Source organism: Ahaetulla prasina, chromosome 1, assembly GCF_028640845.1.
Source record: "Ahaetulla prasina isolate Xishuangbanna chromosome 1, ASM2864084v1, whole genome shotgun sequence".
Taxonomy (NCBI): domain Eukaryota; kingdom Metazoa; phylum Chordata; class Lepidosauria; order Squamata; family Colubridae; genus Ahaetulla; species Ahaetulla prasina.
The window spans coordinates 141,128,820-141,148,742 of NC_080539.1; the positions used below are offsets into that span (position 1 = coordinate 141,128,820).

The 19,923-nt window shown below is 37.2% G+C and overlaps 1 protein-coding gene across 19 annotated transcripts in view; it reads left to right on the top strand.

Annotated features, from left to right (window-relative positions):
• DST (dystonin) overlaps nt 1–19,923 on the top strand; it is a 381,039-nt gene that overhangs the window by 224,657 nt on the left and 136,459 nt on the right. For 13 of the 19 annotated variants that reach the window (XM_058176703.1, XM_058176715.1, XM_058176775.1 and 10 more), the window contains 11 exons: nt 2,021–2,109; nt 2,405–2,540; nt 3,586–8,667; nt 9,067–9,216; nt 9,860–10,078; nt 11,567–11,716; nt 13,520–13,753; nt 14,857–15,009; nt 15,475–15,708; nt 17,673–17,957; nt 18,135–18,680. In XM_058176703.1, the coding sequence (XP_058032686.1) occupies nt 2,021–2,109; nt 2,405–2,540; nt 3,586–8,667; nt 9,067–9,216; nt 9,860–10,078; nt 11,567–11,716; nt 13,520–13,753; nt 14,857–15,009; nt 15,475–15,708; nt 17,673–17,957; nt 18,135–18,680 (7,278 nt within the window). The remainder of the gene's footprint in view (nt 1–2,020; nt 2,110–2,404; nt 2,541–3,585; nt 8,668–9,066; nt 9,217–9,859; nt 10,079–11,566; nt 11,717–13,519; nt 13,754–14,856; nt 15,010–15,474; nt 15,709–17,672; nt 17,958–18,134; nt 18,681–19,923) is intronic. The other 6 variants (XM_058176801.1, XM_058176840.1, XM_058176826.1 and 3 more) reach the window with 1 other exon arrangement.

The following is a 19,923-nucleotide window of genomic DNA, read 5'->3' on the forward strand; positions in this document are numbered from 1 at the left end:
TCCCTTTAGGAATATATTGAACCAATATTATGATAGCAAGGGATATTCATTGTGCTCCGTATATCAGACTCTTCAGTGCAGACTTCACAGAATTAGCCATCAGGAGAACAATTTTTATATTCATCCTTATGCCTTAGTTTGGTTCAGTGTTAGGAGCATTCAGAGAAACAAAGAAAAAGGGAGTGGCTTTTAAAAAAACATGGCCTGTGAGAATAGCCCTGGATTGTCACTATGGGCGATCCAAAGGGTCTATTTTTAGTGCCTTAATTAGCTCATCTGGATCATCATTCAGGACAGTCACTTTTTAGAAGCTAGAAAGGTGTAGCTACTTCCAATGTTAACAAACAAGGATATCCCTTTGCTCTTCTGGCCCTTCTTTCAAACGGACTGTCTCCCAGCTTTCTGAGGTAAATGTTGTGATGTACCATGATAAGGATAGTAAGAATCTAATCTCCTGACAAGAGTGTCATTTACAAAGAAATACTTTCAGTAGTAATAAGGATTGTGGATGGCTAAGGGCTGTTTTCACCTTTATTTATATGACGTTATTAGGTCTTTTGGAAGAGCTGTTAGGTTATGTAAGAAAAATATTTGGAACTGCAGCAAGTATTTCTTCAATATATATTTTTATGACTGCTGTAAGCACCTAGTGGATAGTGTCCATCCACAATGAATGAAATATTCCACTTAGTGCTCAGAGCAATTTGGCAATTACTATAATAATTTTAAATTAATTTGAACACTTGAGAAGCTTATGAACTACGTAAATTTTCAACTGCAAGATGCAGTTGCACTTCATCTAATGTTTTGCTTCTGTCAGTCACATTAGACAAAAACGAATTAAAGCTAAGAACACTGGAGAATAGCAAATAAAAGCTCAGTCGTTCAGATCTACAAATTCTTCTAGCTTATGTTAATGTTCTTCACTTCCATTCATTTTCAAGCTATGTCCAAGGTAGGCTTATATTAGCAGTGAAGTGAAAATTCCAGTAGAAAATAATATGTGTAGTTCAGGGTTGAACTGACTTTTTCCCCCAAAGGGAAAGTTGTAGTTTGTTCTTCAAAAAGAGTTTTTATTAATATGTCCGAGGTCTGAAGGTGTTTGATAAATTATATCTTTGACTTGGCTCCAGTCCACTTTGGGGAAAGATTTGTCAAAGTTAATTCAATCTTTGTTTTTAACTAAGAAGAACTGATGATTGGTATAAGTTAGAACTCCTGACTTAGAATCAGTCATAAATGAAATATCAGAATCCTAATTTGTCATAGTAATTCCAGCATTCCACCTCCCCCAAACAGGTAAACAAAAATTCTGCCTGGTGATGCATTACATTCCTCCAGCTAATGTAAAAAAACAAAACAAAACTAGAAATAAGCTTTTGAGATGCATAATTATCTTCAACTATAGGTGGAATATCGAGTGTATTCATTTTAATATCATAATAAAAATGTAAAAATAATAAAGGTGAAATACAAATAAATAATCAGCCTGTTCTCACTTGACAATATATGCTTACTTAAAAGCCGCCTAAAGCGAAGACCGTAACAGTTTAGGGGAAAAAAGTAGAAGCATAATTAGCACATGCTTATTTATTTAATATTTCTTTACATGCATGATTCACTGTTTTAGTTTCCTGTTAAACTAGCTGTGTGCTTGCTCTCCTAATTAAGCATATGTTAGGGTATTGTAGTTCTACGTTTTGATTTAAGTTCCTGGCTTCTGTTCCTAAGAAAAAAAGATACAAGAATGCCCATCTTAGCACAATAAGCACATGAGAGGCTTATTTTTGTATGTTTATATGTATGTCTGTATATATACACACAGTGTGATCTGGCTTGTTCAAAAACAAATTAATTTGGGGACAAAGCAGGCATGGCAATCTATACTGTATTAATATACTTCAAATATACTTCAAATATACATCTTTTTTTGCTTAATCTTAAAATATTTTATATTGCTTAAAGTACATTTTGTTATTAGAGCCTTGTAGATATTTGAATGTACTTTCTTATTTTTCAGATTTCTTCTGATGAATTATTAGCCAAGAAAGAACAGCTATCAGAGGCTTTGCAAGGAACACAGATATTTTTAGCAAAACATGGTGACAAGTACGTTACATTTAACTTGAAATGTAATTATGCCATTTCAACCTTTATAACAGCATCTAGTCTTTTGATATGTTGAATCAGGTGTAGTTTCTGAAACTTAAGAAAAGGGGTTTGAATTAATTTTAAAAGGAACTTTGGTCTTTCCTATACCAAAGTGCTTTTGGAATGTTGTTGTGAATCATCCCAGTGTTCAGGTTGTTGGTAAGCCAAGGTTTATCAGAATCATGGCTGCTTATTCTATGCTATTGCAATCTATTTTTGAAAATCACGTATGTATCTTTAATTTGTTTTATAGAATGACAAATGATGAGAAAAACGAAATGGAAAGTCATATAAAGTCCTTGCAAGAGTGTTCTAAACTCTTATCCCATGAAGGTTTGATACAGTTAGAGGAGGAAAGAAATATAGAAGATGAAAACATGGATGCAAAGGTAGCCTAAAACCTATGTTACTGATGATCACGTATGGTCTAAACCTTACTTATTGCATGTGTATAGAACTGTATATTAATACTATTTTTTTAAAACCTGCATTAAGTTGTGTGCATCAGACAAAAGGAGGACTAAATGAGAACTTTCAGTATTTTTGTGTAATAAGAATTATTACTGAATGTATAAAAAGGAAAATATAGTCATGCATATATGAATAAATCTTTAAATCTGTGTCTTGCATGAACTAAGAACAAAAAAAAGTCATACATCACTTACCTTTCTTTTTAAAACCCATCTTTTACAAATTCTACGTTTCAGAATCCTGACACCCTGCAAAAATTTGGTAGATTATACTTCTTGCTTTGTATATTTATTTCAAAAGTTCATTAAATTTCAGCTGGTTACATACTTTTGAAAGGGCGCTCTCACTACCTGTGAGATAAATACCATAAGGTCTATCATGATCTGTAAAAAGTATTACAAAATGTCAGTTAATATATGCAATATAGATAAATATATTTAATATACGAAAAAACATATCTTTCACACGTGTATTAAATGTTTCTAATGGATGACTTTCAATGCAAACCAGTTGCAATGCATTTAGGTGGTTACAGTGGTGTCGACATAAAAGTGCTGTATGCTGTAAACATGAGTAGCATGACTATTGGTATCACTATTTTCTGAATATCCTTAACTTCTCACCAACCACATAGATAGCATGACAGTTTGTCTTCCAGGAACGTGTCTTTTTCACTCACTATATGATCATTGGCTCTTGTATTCCACTAACCTTTTGATGTGTGCAGAACATAGACTTTTGGTTTGCTGATGCATGCCGTGTCTCAAATCTTGTACCACACCATGTGCAGTTGAATCACTGACATAGATCATTTCTGCATTGACTTGCTAACATTCACAGTCTTGCTCCAAATCTGGTAAGTACATTACTTTTATTGCCGTCTACAGATACGTATTTAAATTCAGAGATTTCATGTTTTAATATTTATTGGATACTGAAAAAAATGTATTTTTATGTTCTTAGGTAGACAAAGTCATAGCTGGCATCATTGATCAGACTACCGGAGAGACGTTTTCAGTCTTCCAGGCAATTTATAAAGGCCTTATTGACTACGACACTGGAATCCAGTTACTTCAGAGGCAGATTATTTTATCTGGTTTAATTTCACCTAACTTGGGAAAGAATTTTGATCTTGAACAAGCAAAGACCCTTAAACTTGTTGATGAACAAGTTGCATCAGAACTGCAAGGTTTGCAGAACGCTAAGAAGGTTATTTTGCAACTGAGTGCAACCACAATCCCAGTTGTGACTGCTTTGGAGCAAGGAATCATTTCAGAATCTTTGGCTGTTAAAATTCTCGAGATCCAGCTTTCTGGAGGATATCTAAAAATAGCCGGCACAGAAGAACCACTAACTTTGCACAAAACTTTCCAAAAGAACCTGATTTCTGGCGTGCTATATGCTAAGATCCTAGAAAGCCAGAACACATCTAGAGAACTTATTGATCCCAATACTGCGGAAAAGTTATCATTTGAAGAATTGCTTGAAAGAACTGTCGTACACAAAGAAACAAGTTTAAGATTTTTACCAGTGGCTCTTCAAGAAAGAAGAAAAATAACACTAACATGTGGAAGGAAAGTAACTATTACGAGGGCAGCTCACGAAGGACTCATAGAGAAGGAGACTATGTTCAGGCTGTTAGATGCTCAGCTACTCTCTGGGGGCATAATTAATCCCAATTCAGATCACAGGATGACTGTCGAAGAAGCAATGAGAGAAGGAGTTATAGATCAAGATACTGCCTGTGCTCTTTTGACTCGTCAAGTTCAAACAGGTGGAATCCTATCACCAAACTCCCCGAAACGTTTGACTGTAGATGAAGCTGTGCAATGTAATCTGATCTCTTCTACTTGTGCCTTGCTGGTATTGGAGGCACAGCAAGGTTTTTTAGGACTTATTTGGCCAGACAGTGGTGAAATATTCCCAGTATCTATATCTTTGCATCAAGGCATGATATCTAACGAAATGGCCTGCAAAATTCTAGATGGGAGGCAAAAAATAGCAGCACTATATATTCCAGAAACCTCCGAAGTAATCAGCTTAAATAATGCAGCCCAGCAAGGAATTATAGATAGTAACATTTTATCCATTTTGAGTAATATTACTCTTCCTGATGAATTGCCGAATAGGGATCATGTGCCATTCCCATTGAAAAGGGCTGCAAGATGTTTCTCGTTTTGTGAATTCCATCCATCTACAGAGAGTGAACAAAGAAAGGACATTGAACATCGGAACACCAGCAAACCCACAAGTCACCACTCACAACTGAATCAAAAGCTATTCATGTCTTACCTAATGATAAACAGTTATATGGATGCAAATACAGGCCAGAGGCTTTTGTTGCATTGTGGTGACTTAAATGAGGCTGCCAGTTTGTTAATGGATGACAAGAACTCTGAATGCATTACACCTGGAACTGAAGAACATTTTTGTGAATCTTCTGAAAATAGGGGGGGCTCATATCTTGAGCAACTGCCTAAAAATATAATACTTAACTCTGTTGCTGGCAGTGCTTTAAGTCAAGAGGCAAGTATCCAAAGTACGCTTAGCAACAATAACAGGGGGGAATTTCAAGAAGCTCACCAGAATTTAGTTAACCAATCATGTGCTAAAGCTGATGAGGCAAAAGAGTCCCTTGATAAGCATTTGCAAGGAAATGTTCTTTTAAGCAGAAATGAAGTTGGCATGTGCATGATAGACAGGGAAAGTGAGAATGGCAATGAAAATCTTTTAAGTAACTTAGATAATGTTTTGGATATAAATAATCCTTCAGCATTTATTAATGGAAGAAAACTACCAAGCAACACTGAGGAATGTCCACCTCACTTTCTGCAAGATAATGAAGAAACTATATTAATAAAAGATGAAGAAAAAGTTAATTTCCAGAATGGTTTACTTAGCACTGTGAAAAGTGGACATAAATCTTTAAAAGATCCTACGCAGGAAGAATTAGGGGCTTGTAATGAAAAACGGATATTACAGTCAGATGCTAGCATCATTGCTGCATCCCATAATAATAATTACAGAGTATCTCCTTTGGAACCTAAAGAGTCTACTCCTGATAATCTATTATTAGATAGTTGTATGAATAGCCATTGGACATCTGTGATGGAAAATACTTTTTCTAAGAATGATCAACCGCTGAAAGACAACATCGCTTTGATAAACCAGGAACAGATTAAAACTGAAAGAAATGAATATCCGGAGAGCAATATTAATATCAATGACAAACCTGTAAGTGAGAGTAACATAGATAGTAGAACTTTGCATGATTATTGTACTAAATCTTATAGAGTTCCATCATCAGAATGTGATGTTACATCCCTTGAGCCCTTTCAGATAGATCATATTATCACTCATGTTGGCCTTCCAGTGGAAGGCAATATTGGTACAACATTGGCCGGAATCTGTTCTGGATTTCTTGATGGCTCACCTGTCAGTATAGATAGCCCCCTTAGATTACTTAATAAATCGTATATGAATGATAATAGCTTACTTCTAGAAGGCAGCAATAGTAAGCCTTGTGAAACACCAGATGAAAGAAAATGTATTGCTCCATATTCAGAAAGTAGCAATGAATACAGAGATAGTCAAGACCTTTGTGATATAGCTCAGCATAAAAATGGCTGCATACATAATCATCATAGTGATGATATTGTTGATAATATGGCTAAAGTTGATAAGGGTAGGTCCTCTACAGATAATGAAACTGTTATTTCAGAAGCCAGTGATGATGTACAGTGCATTAAAATTGCTGTAGATAAACCAACAGAAGAAGCATCAAAATACCTTCTGCAGGAGAAAGAGGAGAGTTTTCTTTGCTTTGGTCAATTAGATAATGATGATACACCTGAAACTGTGAGTAAGAAACCATTCAGTGGAGGCACTGTTCAAGAAGAGAAGGGAGAAGGGACTGGAAATGTAGATAAAGAATGGAGGGAAAAAGAAAGAGATGAGGTTTTTACCTCCCTGAGAAAATTGGATGAAACGGAAATAAAACGAGATAGGCACGAGCAGATTAGTCCAGAAAAAGAAAATCATTCTGAAGATACCGAACAAGAAAGCATTTATGTAGATAATTGCTTAGGTAATAAGGATAAGGAAAGTGAAGATGAGTTTGATAGTTACGATTATGTAGATTTTGATTATTATACATCTGATGAGGCCGATTATGAGAATGAGGAAGTGATGGAAATGCATTACTCACAGTGCCAGGGTATAAGCACTGGCAGCCAGTGTTCAGGGGACAAGAGAGAGCAGTTTCGAAAAACAGCAGAAGACAGCTTTACTCATCACGACTGCAACTTGCAAGTAGAGTTGAAAAACGGCTTACCGTGTTTTAAAAGAAACATTGTTGATGACTGTCAAAATATAACAAATGATGAAAATGATGAAAGCCAGAAAGATGCTGAAAAGGTTTTAGAACCTTTCTTAGAAAGACAATTTGAAGCATACTGCAGTCAAACGTCAGAGAATGCCACTGGAACAAAAGATGTTCAGGCTGAGCCAGACATTGTTCTTCAAAAGACTTTGCCCTCTGAGCACGAAGCAGCGTCATTTTTGAGTTGTAAGAAAAATCATGGAGTAAATGATAGACAATTAGCACAAGATATCATGGGTGATGGGAAACAGAATAAAAATGGAGTTCTGTGGGAAGATAGTAGCCGGGAATCAGATGGAACCTTGACAAAGAATTGTTCATTGGATGTTAAAAACACTTATGAAACTATTCCCTCATGTCAGGAAAAAGCGAATCTTGATCAGTTTTTAAATGAAGCTAAATCCTTTGTACAACCTAGTGGCTTGGCTACAGACGTAACTATTGATGGTGTTGAAGTAGTTGATCTTTCTACTTACTTAAAGCACTGTGCACAAAATATAAAAACCAAGGATGTCCTAGCGCTGACACAGGGAGTTTCATCGGACGTCCTGGAAATTGAAAGAGGCAATAAAGAGAATGGAATGGAAGCTAAAAAAACACAAACAAAACAGCATTCCGAAGAACCAAGTCTCCAGATTCTGACATCAGATACACCAGAACCTATTCAAATGAATGACACTAAAGGAAGAGAAGGACATTCCAAATTATATCATGAAAATCTCCAGTCGGAAAGCTTTGATATTATGGAAAATAAAACTTCTGAAGAAGTAATTAACAAAGTTGGAACAGGTTGTAAGGAACATTTGCAAACAGTGGGCTCCTTTTTTGATACTTTAGGCACTATGGATAACAGCTGTCCTAGTACAAAACCAAATGTGCATGAAATACTTGTTAATCACAATAGGGAAAGAAATGATGAGGTAGAGGATATTCAAGATAATAATTCTACTTTCTTACAAAAAGCCACCAATAACAATGTACCATTATCACCAAAAGGAACACATCTGCCTGATTTTTCTCTAATGGAGGATCAGAAAATACATTTGTCTAATGTCCCTGCTACATTGCACGAAACCTTACCAAATATACTTAAAAACAGAATAGAGGATTTCTGCATTCACTACAATGAGGAAGATAAATCTTTAAGTTATATTGGCACAAGGGCTTTAATGCAAAATGTATTTAAAACAGTTAATCATATGCATCAGGAACAGTCTAATCAATCAAATATCAAAGATGAAAACAATGTTGCCGAAACAGCGGTTTTGGTCAATCCATTTTGTATCAGTGCAAATGAACACAATCCTCCCCCAGATATTTGGCTTGATAATAGCAGTCCTGATCTCCTCCTTGATATCCTGAAGCAAGATAATTCTAATCCTAAAAATAACGGCAAACATGGAATCATCAGAGACAAAAACCAAAGTGAAAGGAGTCAGGTAAAAATAGTTTCTCAGCTTGACCAATTATTTCCAAACCCAGATGGAGCTAAAGATGCATCAGAATTAAAATCAGTTGCCTGCTCAAAGAAACCAGCTCCAAGCAATAACGCTCTTGTTTTAGAAACAAATCAGTCTAAGGAACTATACCATTCAAGAGAATACTTTTGTGGACATGCCTTGGAAATGAAGGAATCTTTTCCAGGATCTGTGGCAACAAGCACGGTGAGCAGCAGCTTTTACATTTTTTATGTTTTGTTTGAGTGGCTGTACCATTTCATCAAACATGTCAAAACGGTAGGGTAACCCTAAGCAGGGGGTTGGACTAGAAGACCTCCAAGGTCCCTTCCAACTCTGTTATTCTATTCTATTCTATTCTATTCTATTCTATTCTATTCTATTCTATTCTATTCTATTCTATTCTAAGTTCTCTATAAAGAAATGTAAATGTTCTCTAGTTATTGGTATTTTAGGATCACTGGTAAAAAATTAAGTTGGTCCTCCAGGCTTATTTTAAACTATAGCTGTAAAGAGTTTGTTTTAATGTGAATAATAATAAATGCAGATGAATTGCTTTTTTAAATAGTTTTGTTATAATAACCTGTTGTTCAATAATGTTTCCAGTTACCCAGTGCTCTGCAGCCCTGTTCTTGCTACACAGAGAACCTGAGAATGCACTTGATAATAGTCCAAGATATGAAATTTCTCTTAGATGATCTGCAGCCCATCAGTAATGACTTAGAAGCTCTAAAAATACAACTTGAGCAATTAGAGGTAAATTATTGATTTTCATAGAAAGTAGGATTACTATAGAAATGGTTTATTTATCAAATGTATATGGCTTACAAGATCCAAACTTATATGACTGGGATAGAATTTCAATCCAGGTCTTTCCCTATTTGAATTATGTGTTTATGCAGTATATCATTTTCATGTAAAGAAAGGTTAATGTGTAAAGTTATAATTTTTAGTAGGAGTAGTGGTAATATTACACAGGAGTCAATTTTCTTATTCCTTTTTTCTGATAGGCAATACAAATTTATTTTATCCCTGATATAATACCGTGTTTCCCCAAAAATAAGACCCTGTCTTATATTTTTTTGAACCCCAAAATAAGCGCTTGGCCTTATTTTCGGGGAGGTCTTATTATGCATATGGAGCAAGATGGGGTTTCTCTTGCCGTCTTACCTGATTTCCAGCTCTGCGTTCAAATATTTTTGGGAAGGGCTTATTTTCAGGGGGAGGCTTATTTTAGTGCACGCGCTCAAAAGCCCGATTGGGCTTATTATCAGGGGATCTCTTATTTTTGGGGAAACAGGGTATAATTCATTCTGACTAACAGAATGAAGAACAGAATTCATCTATTTTTATTCTCATTTCATGTTACTATATGGTACTTTATTTTTTATACATATAGGCATTTGAATCAGGACTTGCAGGGTTTGCTGTCACCTTGCGAAAAGATATGAAGTTGGCAGAAGACTTTCTGAAATTACAATCCAGAGATGTTCCTGCACATCAGGAACTGGAAGATCTAAAAGAAAGCTATAAATGCTTAGAGAGGGAATTCTCTGTGGTCTGCAAAATGTCTTCAGACAGAGCAAAGCAAATAGTCTTTGCTGTAGACTCTGAAATGGTAAGTCCATATTCCATATTTTACTTACTTACTTTTTAAAAATTCACACAATTCCAAAGCTCTGGTCGTAGACATTACCTTAAAATAATCCCCAGTTTAAAATATAATAGAATAAAATCACGTGAAATATTTGATCACAAATTTACAGTTGTATTGATACTACCTTGCTTTTAAATTCAGGTACAGGTAGCTCTCAACTTACGACCACAATTGAGCCCAAAATTTCTGTTGCTAAGCAAGACAGTTGTTAAGTGAATTTTGCATGATTTTATGACCTTCCTTGCCACAGTTCTAAAGTGAACCACTGTAATTGTTAAATTAGTAACACGGTTGTTAAGTGAATCTGGCTTCCCCAGTGGCCAGAAGGTCAGAAAAGGTCATCACCTGGCCCCAGAACACTAGAATTGTCATAAACATGTGTCAGTTGCCAAGTGGCTGAATTTTTATTACCTGACATCAGGATACTGCAATGACTATAATTGTGAAAAATAATTGTGAAAATTAGGAAAAAATGGGTTTTTGGTGCCTTCGTAACTTTGGTCACAAAATGAACTGTTGTAAGTCAAGGACTAACTGTAATTTATCCCTTCCATCTTTTTTTATTTCTTCCGTTCCTTTCCCACCTGTATCCTCTCTATTTCTCTCAAATCAAAAAAAGATTTATTTCAAAGTTCCCTTATTGTATAGGGGAAGAATGTTATGGATTAGAAGGGAGGCCTTATAGTTTCTCCATTGATAACATAAAATGACTTTTGGAGATCTTCAAAATTCATACACAATATAAGAGTAATTTTGTTTTGCTTTGGCCTGTTCTCATCTAAATAGAACACTGTGGTATCTTAAGTCTGAAAAAGCTTGTTGTGACTCCGCCCCCCGAGCCTGTCCTCATAGAGGAGAGTGACTCGGAGAGTGAGGGAGAGGAGCCAGCAAGGCCTCCCTCGCCAGGACCCTCCTCTCTGGCACCACCCCAAGTTCCAGATGCAGGCCAGGAGGAGGAGCTGACAAGGCTTCCCTCTCCCGCAGCCTCCTCCTCCCTGGCAACGCCTCAAGTCCGAGCTGCTGATGATCAATCCTGGATTGATCTGAGGCAGCGACGAAAAGATAAGCGTGCACAGCAGAGGAAAAGGTGTGGCAGGCTCAGAGATTGCTGAGTCACTGAGCCACACCCCACAGGGTATAAAAGTGAGTGGAGCTGCCGTATGGCCCTTGTGACGGACAAAAAAGCTACCAAGGGTGCACTGCAGCTCGGTTGTTGGAGGGTTAAAGGGTTGTCAGTGAGTTTTGGCAATGGATCTTGGACACGAGATAACAGACTCAGAACTTGGCAGGCCTTTGCACGGTCACTGCCAAGTATTTCCTCAACTGAAGAAAATCAGGTCTGTAGCAAATAAAAGACTGGGAGACACGCGTCTCTGCGTTTGCTCTGTGAAGTGGGGAGGGGGACATAACAAGCTGTTAGCAAAATATATCTTTTAAAATTTTTTTTAGGCCAAGCTTGCTGTATTGCATCAGGAACTTTTAGTCAGTCTTCAAGAGTTCACAGATTGGATCATTGAGAAGAGTGAAACAATGAATAATTTGAAGGTGATGAATGTTGGTGATGTGGAAGATGTGAAGAAAAAGCTTCAGTTAGCCAAAGCAAGTATTAGTTATTATTTATTAAATTTATTTCCCGCTCATTTTGCCACCAGGTGAGTCTAAACCAGAGGTATCAAACTCAAGACCCGGGGGTCAGATCCAACCCACTTGATACTTAGATCTGGCCCAGGGGGCCACCCTGGAAACAGCAAAGGACCGGCCCACGCTGCCTCTGCCAGCAAAAACATAGCTTGGGAGGGGCCCGTACTCGTTGGCAGAGTGCTCGGGCCACCACAGGCGTTCCTGACACAAGTGACGTCGAGTTGGCCATGCTCACCCTGGCCCCATGAAGTCAAACACAACCCTGATGCGACCCTCAATGAAATCGAGTTTGACGCCCCTGGTGTAAACACTTAGCAATTGATAGTTAATTATAATTACATATACTTCCAGACAGTAATTTTTTGGGGAGAATGGCAAAGGAATAGGATAATAAAAGCAACATTGGACCATTGTGATACAAGCCTCATTGTTTTTGTACCTGTGTTGTGACATCACATATATATGAAAAGGATTGAGCTTAAGGCACAAATGTAGCAAGCTTCCACTGCTCCCAGACATGGTACATTGAAAATTATGTTAACTTGGAATAACTCTCACTTACCAATAATCCAAATTACGAATGATGCCTGAATCAGTTACTCTGCATATGTTGTATAGGTGGCAAAGTAATCATTGCACTAAATTATTATACTAGCCATAAAGCTCTGTAGTAGAAAGTAATTTATACAATTCATTGTAGGACTAAATGTATCTCTACAAATACTAAGGATATCATTTTATAAATTAGTAATTATATATTTTCCATATGTTTTTATTTAGAATAAAGTAGCTACAGCTTTAGCATAGTTAAAACTTCATTAGTATGATTCTAAAATTTGTAGCTTGAATATTAAAATCAAAGATTAATATAATAGATTTGAAGTATCAATTTTCACCAGAAAATAAGTGTCACAGATACTATCAGAAATATGGCTCTAATGTTATAACTTTAATGTTTTTATGGGAATAAATGCTTCTGAATGTGAAATACTACAATTCTTTAATATTGTAGATCAGTGTTTGGGAATTTTAAGATGTTTGAATTTAAACTCCCAAAATTCCCCAGTCACATCTTGAAGTTGCCAAGTTTGAAAAACAGTGCCATGAAGTATGGTGAGTTAATGTATTTGAGCAATGTTCAGCATTTGCAATCAAATGCCAATACTGATTGTTAACTAACTCTTTTAAAGTTTTGAATAATTTCAATATCCAAAGTATTGATTAATAGATTCTGGATCATGAAAATCCAGTTTCATCAATCTAAATGTGATGAACTTTTTACCAATTGTTTGTCTTATATAATTCTGATTTCAGAATTTTTAACCTGTCTTCTCCAAGGAGGTACCTTCCAGGTGAATTGGCCCCACAACCTCATCATCATAAAACATAGCATGTTAAAGATGATAGGAGTTATAATTCATTACATCTTGGCAGCAGTTGGTTTGGATAAATTGTTCTTGACAATGTCATGAACAAAATAAAATCTGAAACACGCTCAAATATATCTTTAATGATACTGGTTTTCTAATTCTAATTTTTTCTAAATTTCTAATTTGTGTTGTAAATGTTGTTGTACCTTGATGAAGGTATCTTTTATGTACACTGAGAGCATATTCCTTGTGTGTCCAATCACACTTGGCCAATAAAAAATTCTATTCTATTCTATTCTATTCTATTCTATTCTATTCTATTCTATTCTATTCTATTCTAATTCCTGATACTGTTTAGAATATTATCTGGCTTCCTTTGCTTAATTTGCAGGACCAAGAAAAAGAGCTTGGATGTAGAAAACGGCAACTGGAATCCACAGCATTTGATATTCAGTTCTTCATTTCTGAACATGCCGAAGATCTTTCCCCAAACCAAAGCAAGCAACTCTTGAGGCTGTTAAATTCTACACAACGTCACTTCCAGGAAATGCAAGAAAAAATAAGATCTCAAATGGATCATTTTGAATCTCTCTTACAAACAGCTCAAGTTCTTATTGATCATCAGGTTTGCTTCTCTCTGTGGCCTTGTGCTTACTGTTATTAGATAGATAAAGCAACAAGGGGGCAGAATTACAGTCCACCTAAACTTTGAAGCTGTTGAACACTGGATTTATCCTTCAGAATTCTAGAGAGGCATTATCAACAGTTAGTTTAACGATTATTTAAATTTACCCTTCATAATAATAATTTTTACAACATAGGAATGTTTCGGCTTCAAATGAAACTTTAACAAGCAACAATAATACAGAAAGAGTGGGATCTAAATTGGAATTAAGATTTGAGTAAATGGGGGGGGGGAAGGGAGTTTGGTGATTAAATCCTACTTCCTGTCAAGTTCAGCCAAAACCATCAATGCCTTTGTATGTGGGAAAACCATTGAACAACTTATTAATTTTCATGGTCTTTCATGGGTGAAGTGATACATTGTTGGGATCTTATTTTATATCCAAAGCTGCCCAGCTGGAGATGCCTCAACTAATATATGAAAAATACTTGGTCAGAAGACTTGTTCAAAACTGAGCCAATAGAAAAGGCAATAACTCCAGCTAGATTCAAGAGATAGTGTTTAAGGGCCAGGAGTGGAAGTCTTCATATTAAAAAGGCTACAACTTTATTAAAAAACAGAGGTGAAAAAAATATATAGAATGGGAGGGTGGGATAAGTGAGCCAATGAATCTTATTGCACGTGTGCTTCTGTAGTGTTTAAAATACATACATAATCTCAGTGCTGATAACATTTACATGTACCAACTATATAACACATAGTTTTCAACTAACATTGGTTTTGACATCCCTGTTTTAGAATTAATGCTTGTGTGTTACAGATTTTGAACAAGACAGAAATTTGGATTTTCACACGCCTAATGCATGGCCAGACTTCTGCTGGGCGATTCCATCTCAAACTGGTCTCTTTACTTACAGCATTTGTGAGGTTTATCCATACCTTTTATATTCCATTTCTTTAAACTGCGTGCAACTGCTCTCATGTTTACAGCATACTTTCGGAAACAATTTCTAATGAAAGCTTTGCAATGTGGTTGCTTGAAACTTAACTTACACAACAATGCTTGTGTACCTTTATGCAGCTTTGTTCTTATTCCAAAACAGGATTTGATGGATCAGCATCAGGAATTCCAAGAAAAATTGCAGGATATATGCGATCTACTCACACAGACAGAAAATCAGATTATTGGCCACAAAGAGGCCCTTGTGATTGAAGATAGCAAGACTGAATTACAGCAATACCAAGTCAGGCAACAGGTAATTTACTGAGTTTCAACAAACACACTAAACAGTCTGGATTTCACCAAGGACCAATTTGCAATGAGTGAAATCACTTCTCGTGTTTAATTATGCCATGGCTAGGGTGGTTTTAACTTATTAGGCAAACCAAAACATTGTGAGTGCAAACCATGGATTATTGCTAAACCTGTGACGTAAGCCCCAAATTGATGCATTATTCAGCAAATTCTCATTGAAGCAAACAACCTGTATTGAGGAAGTCAGGGACTTAGGAGTTAAAGCAGATGCCTTTAATCTTTCAAAAAGTTTACAGTGTCTATTTTCCCCAATAAATCTCCCCCAAATACTTCCAAAATTCCAGAAAAAGGGAATGGAATTGAATAGAGTTGCCCTGTGGTTAGATGGTTGGTCAATAAATTTAATAAATAAAAATTAATAAATACTTTGCTGATTGTATTACTGTTGTCACTGTTCTTCTTCAAGGAATTGCAGAAAAATATGCAAGCAAATACACAGTCCTTGGCAGAAATTGTGAAGGACACAGAAATATTCTTGAAAGAGAATGGGGAAAAGCTGCCATTGGAAGATAAGACTGCTCTTGAGATGAAACTGAATGAAGCGAAAACCAAGTGTTTGTTGCTAAGCCAGAAGGCAGAGGAATCCAGAAAAGAGCTGGATAAAGCTGTGACAACAGCTATTAAACAAGAAACAGAAAAGGTTCTTTGGCAAATATTTAGTTTTCTTTTCAAAATGATTTATCTTCATAATTTCCCCTTGTGTGTACTTGTTGATATGAGTGAGAGATTTCAGAAAAATCATTTGACAACTGATGAGTTGATCATTGTCATTCATTCATGTTTGCATATGTTTTCATTTATTCATCAAACATACCTAGATTTCCATATTCGTTTATAAATATATTCATCAAACAAAAATCCCAAACTGTTTCAGAATGCTTAGAAGTTGTGTAGTTCCACAACGCATCCTTAGAGCAGAGGCTCCTCTGAACACAATAGCTTTCCAGTGATTTTCTTCATTGTTTTAAGAATGGGATAGAGCAATTATCCTTCCATGGTTATTTCCAAGTAACCAAATACTCCTAAAAATAAGAGTACTCATCTCTTAACAACCACTTGTTCCATGGTTGGATTTATGATGGTATTGAACACATGATACTTAGGGCTTAGGCAACATCCCTACAGTCACATGATCGTGAACCAGGTGCTCGACAACATGCTTGCAATTACAACATTGCAATAGAATAGAATAGAATAGAATAGAAAATAGAATAGAATAGAATAGAATAGAATAGAATAGAATAGAATAGAATTTTTTATTGGCCAAGTGTGATTGGACACACAAGGAATTTGTCTTGGTGCATATGCTCTCAGTGTACATAAAAGAAAAGATACCTTCATCAAGGTACAACACTTACAACACTTAATGATAGTCATAGGGTACAAATTTAACACTTAAAGATACAACACTTAATGATAGTCATAGGCTACAATTAAGCAATCAGGAAACAATATCAGTATAAATCGTAAGGATACAAGCAACAAAGTTACAGTCAATAGTCACATGGTCACCATTGTGAGTCCTTCACTGCTAGCATCAGACAAGCAAAGTCAATGGGGCAGGAGATTGCAAATGGTGAACATACGGCATTGCACCGAATGAGGGCACAGAATATGCTTAATGACAGCAACTGAAAATACCAAAACGGCTGCCACTAAGCACCTTGGTTATGCAGCAGTGTTGGAAATTCCAGTCCCAATTACCATTGTTAAGTGATGACTACTGGTGTCTATTGCTATTGCTATTAGTATCTGTTCTGACCTAAGTTCCCTTAAAAAGCAGGAAGCAGAGTCTTAGTCCTGGCAAAACCTCTTTTATTTACATGACTGTGAATTCCTTTCATGCATAGTCAGCAAGGCCTGTCCAAACAGTTTTCAAAGGAATATTTATCAACACAGACCTTATCTCGCTTGGAAAGCTGCCAGGTAACTAGTTGCCAAATGCAGTACAAGGCAAAACTTGGCACAGAGTCTCTGAGAGTCACGGAACGAACAAATTCTTTCCTACAAAAGCCCACTCCCCGTTTGCGCCTCTTTTGTTTCCTATGGGAGGGGCCAATCACCTCCAAGATGTGGCTTTACTCCCAAGTTGACCCTGCTTTCTTAGTTGTTCTTGTCTTCTGGCAGCTCTGCACATGCGCACATTAGGAACAGGCTGCAGCTGTTCCTCTGCCTCACTGCTGTCTAGCTACCTCTCTGCCTCCGGCGCAGAGCCCTCATCCCAAGTTTTCTCCAGCCCCCAGGACTGGCCCATGTTCCTCCCCAACCTACTCAGTGTCTGACTCCACTGCCAGCTCCACTGGCCACCGGCGGGCCACAACAGTATCCAAATAATCTGACTATTGCTGTTGTATCCAAATAATCTGGGAATATTTTAAGGACTAAAAGCAAGCATAAAATCAGAGGATTTTATGCAGAGGATATTTTTTTTAAATCTTTTAATTTTTTTTGTTTTCACATTTGTTTTCAGACTTATTGTTTTGATAGCCAGAAAGTTCTTTCATTTTCAACCAAAGTTTGAATTACTATAATATATACATTTTGTATCTGTACTTGTGAATGTTTTTGAGCAAGCTATTGATGGTTTGAACTTCAATTGTTCAGGTTGCAGCTAGACAACAACTTGAAGAGAGCAAAAATGTGATAGAAAACCTTCTGGATTGGCTGTCAAATGTAGATAACGATGCTGATCATAGAGATACAAAATGTAAGCCAACAATGAAACAGAATGGTACTCATTTTCATGAAGGAGATGGAGAGGATTTGATTGGAGAGGAAGATGAAGTAAATGGCAACTTGCTAGAAACCCAAGAACAGAATGAAACTCTTGTAGATGGACAACGTACACTGTCGGACGATAATCTTAACATGAAATACCAGAAAGCTAAGGTAATGTATGTACCTACTGTATTAGTAATTGCAATTCTAGGGGGGGAAAGGAGGTTTGGATGGAATAAAAAGAATACACATTCTGGACTCTGCTTAAAACTGAGACAGAATATGTAAAATTGTATCCTGCTGTATAGAGCAAAAGCCTAATTCCAGGCACTCTGGGTTTCTCCCCAGGAGCAACATGAAAAAATTATTTCGCAGCAACAAGCCGTCATTGTAGCGACGCAATCTGCCCAGGCTCTCCTTGAGAAGCAAGGACATTACCTTTCACCAGAGGAAAAAGAAAAAATCCAAAAGAACTTAAAGGAGCTGAAGGTGCAATACGAGACTGCGTTGGCTGAATCCGAACAGAAGCTGAAATTAACACGCTCGCTACAGGAGGAGCTTGAGAAGTTCGATGCGGATTACTCCGAGTTTGAAAGTTGGCTGCAGCTGGCAGAGCAAGAACTCGAGAACTTGGAGATTGGAGCTTCTGACTTTGGCGGCATCATCATCAAACTGCAAAAGCAGAAGAGTTTTTCCGAAGATGTCATTTCTCACAAAGGGGATTTGCGGTTTATCACCATTGCTGGACAGAGAGTATTGGAGGCTGCTAAATCCTGCAACAAAATAGAAGGTGTCAGATATGAGAAAGAAGGCATGGATACTTCATCAACTTACATGGAGGTACAGAATAAGCTGGATAGAGCAACTAGTCGCTTCAAGACTCTCTATTCTAAGGTAAATTGAATTGCATGTGCGTGGGATTTTTTATTTTATTTTATTGCATTATATCTCACCTTTCTTCACACAGTTTTCCAAATCTGGCTCTCCCGGTGTTTATTTTAATCCCTACAAGTCAGATTGGGCTGAGGGAAAGTGACTAGCTGATATGCATCTAGTCTTCAACAAACCACAATTGGTACTGGAACTTCCATTGCTGAGCCAAGTGGCCTTTAAATGAGTTGTGCCTGATTTTATCATCTTTTTTTGCCACTGTTTTAAGCAATTCACTGTGGTCATTAAGTGGGTCATGGGCAGGGATCGGTTCCAAATTTTTTTACTACCGGTTCTGTGAGCGTGGCTTATTTTGTGGGTGTAGCTTGATGGTCATGTGACAGTGGGTGTGGCTTGATGGTCATGTGACTGGGCAGGGCTTTGGTCATGTGGCTTTGTGAGAGTTTGTATTTCTGTGGTGAGTGTGAATCACCACACAAGCACACAGAATTTCACAAAGCTTCACTAAGCTGAATATGCTAGCTATTGCGTCGCATAAAACGCAACCAAGTTCCATGTGACCAGTGGTGGGTTTCAAAATTTTTTGTTACCAGCTCTGTGGGTGTGGCTTAGTGGGCGTAGCATGGGTTGGTGGGCATGGCAGAGGAAGAATACTGTAAAAGCTCCATTCCCACCCCACTCCAGGGGAAGGTTACTGCAAAATCCCCATTTCCTCCCAATCAGCTGGTACTCGGGAGGCAGAGAATAGATTGGGGTGGGGCCAGTCAGAAGTGGTATTTACCATTTCTCCAAACTACTCAAAATTTCCACTACTGGTTCTCCGAACTACTCAAAATTCCCACTACCAGTTCTCCAGAACTGGTCAGAACCTGCTGAAACCCACCTCTAGTCATGTGGTTATTAAGCAGATCCGGGTTCTCCAATTGACCTTTACTTGTCAGAAGCTGGCTGGGAAAGTCTCAAATGGCAATCATGTGACCCCAGGAATCTACAATCATCATAAATACATGCCGGTTGTGACCATGAGAATTCAGCAATGGTGGTCAGTGCTGCAAGGACCAATCATAAGCAACTTTTTTCATGGCTGTTTTAATTTTGAATGATCGCTAATCAAATGGACCTAAGTCGAGGACTACCTGTATTGCAATGAGCACAGTGACTGACCTGGGACCACTCCTGAATTTAGCCAGCGAAAACCCAGTGACATTTCTGAAAATGAGGCTGAAAATTGGTGGGGAATATATAC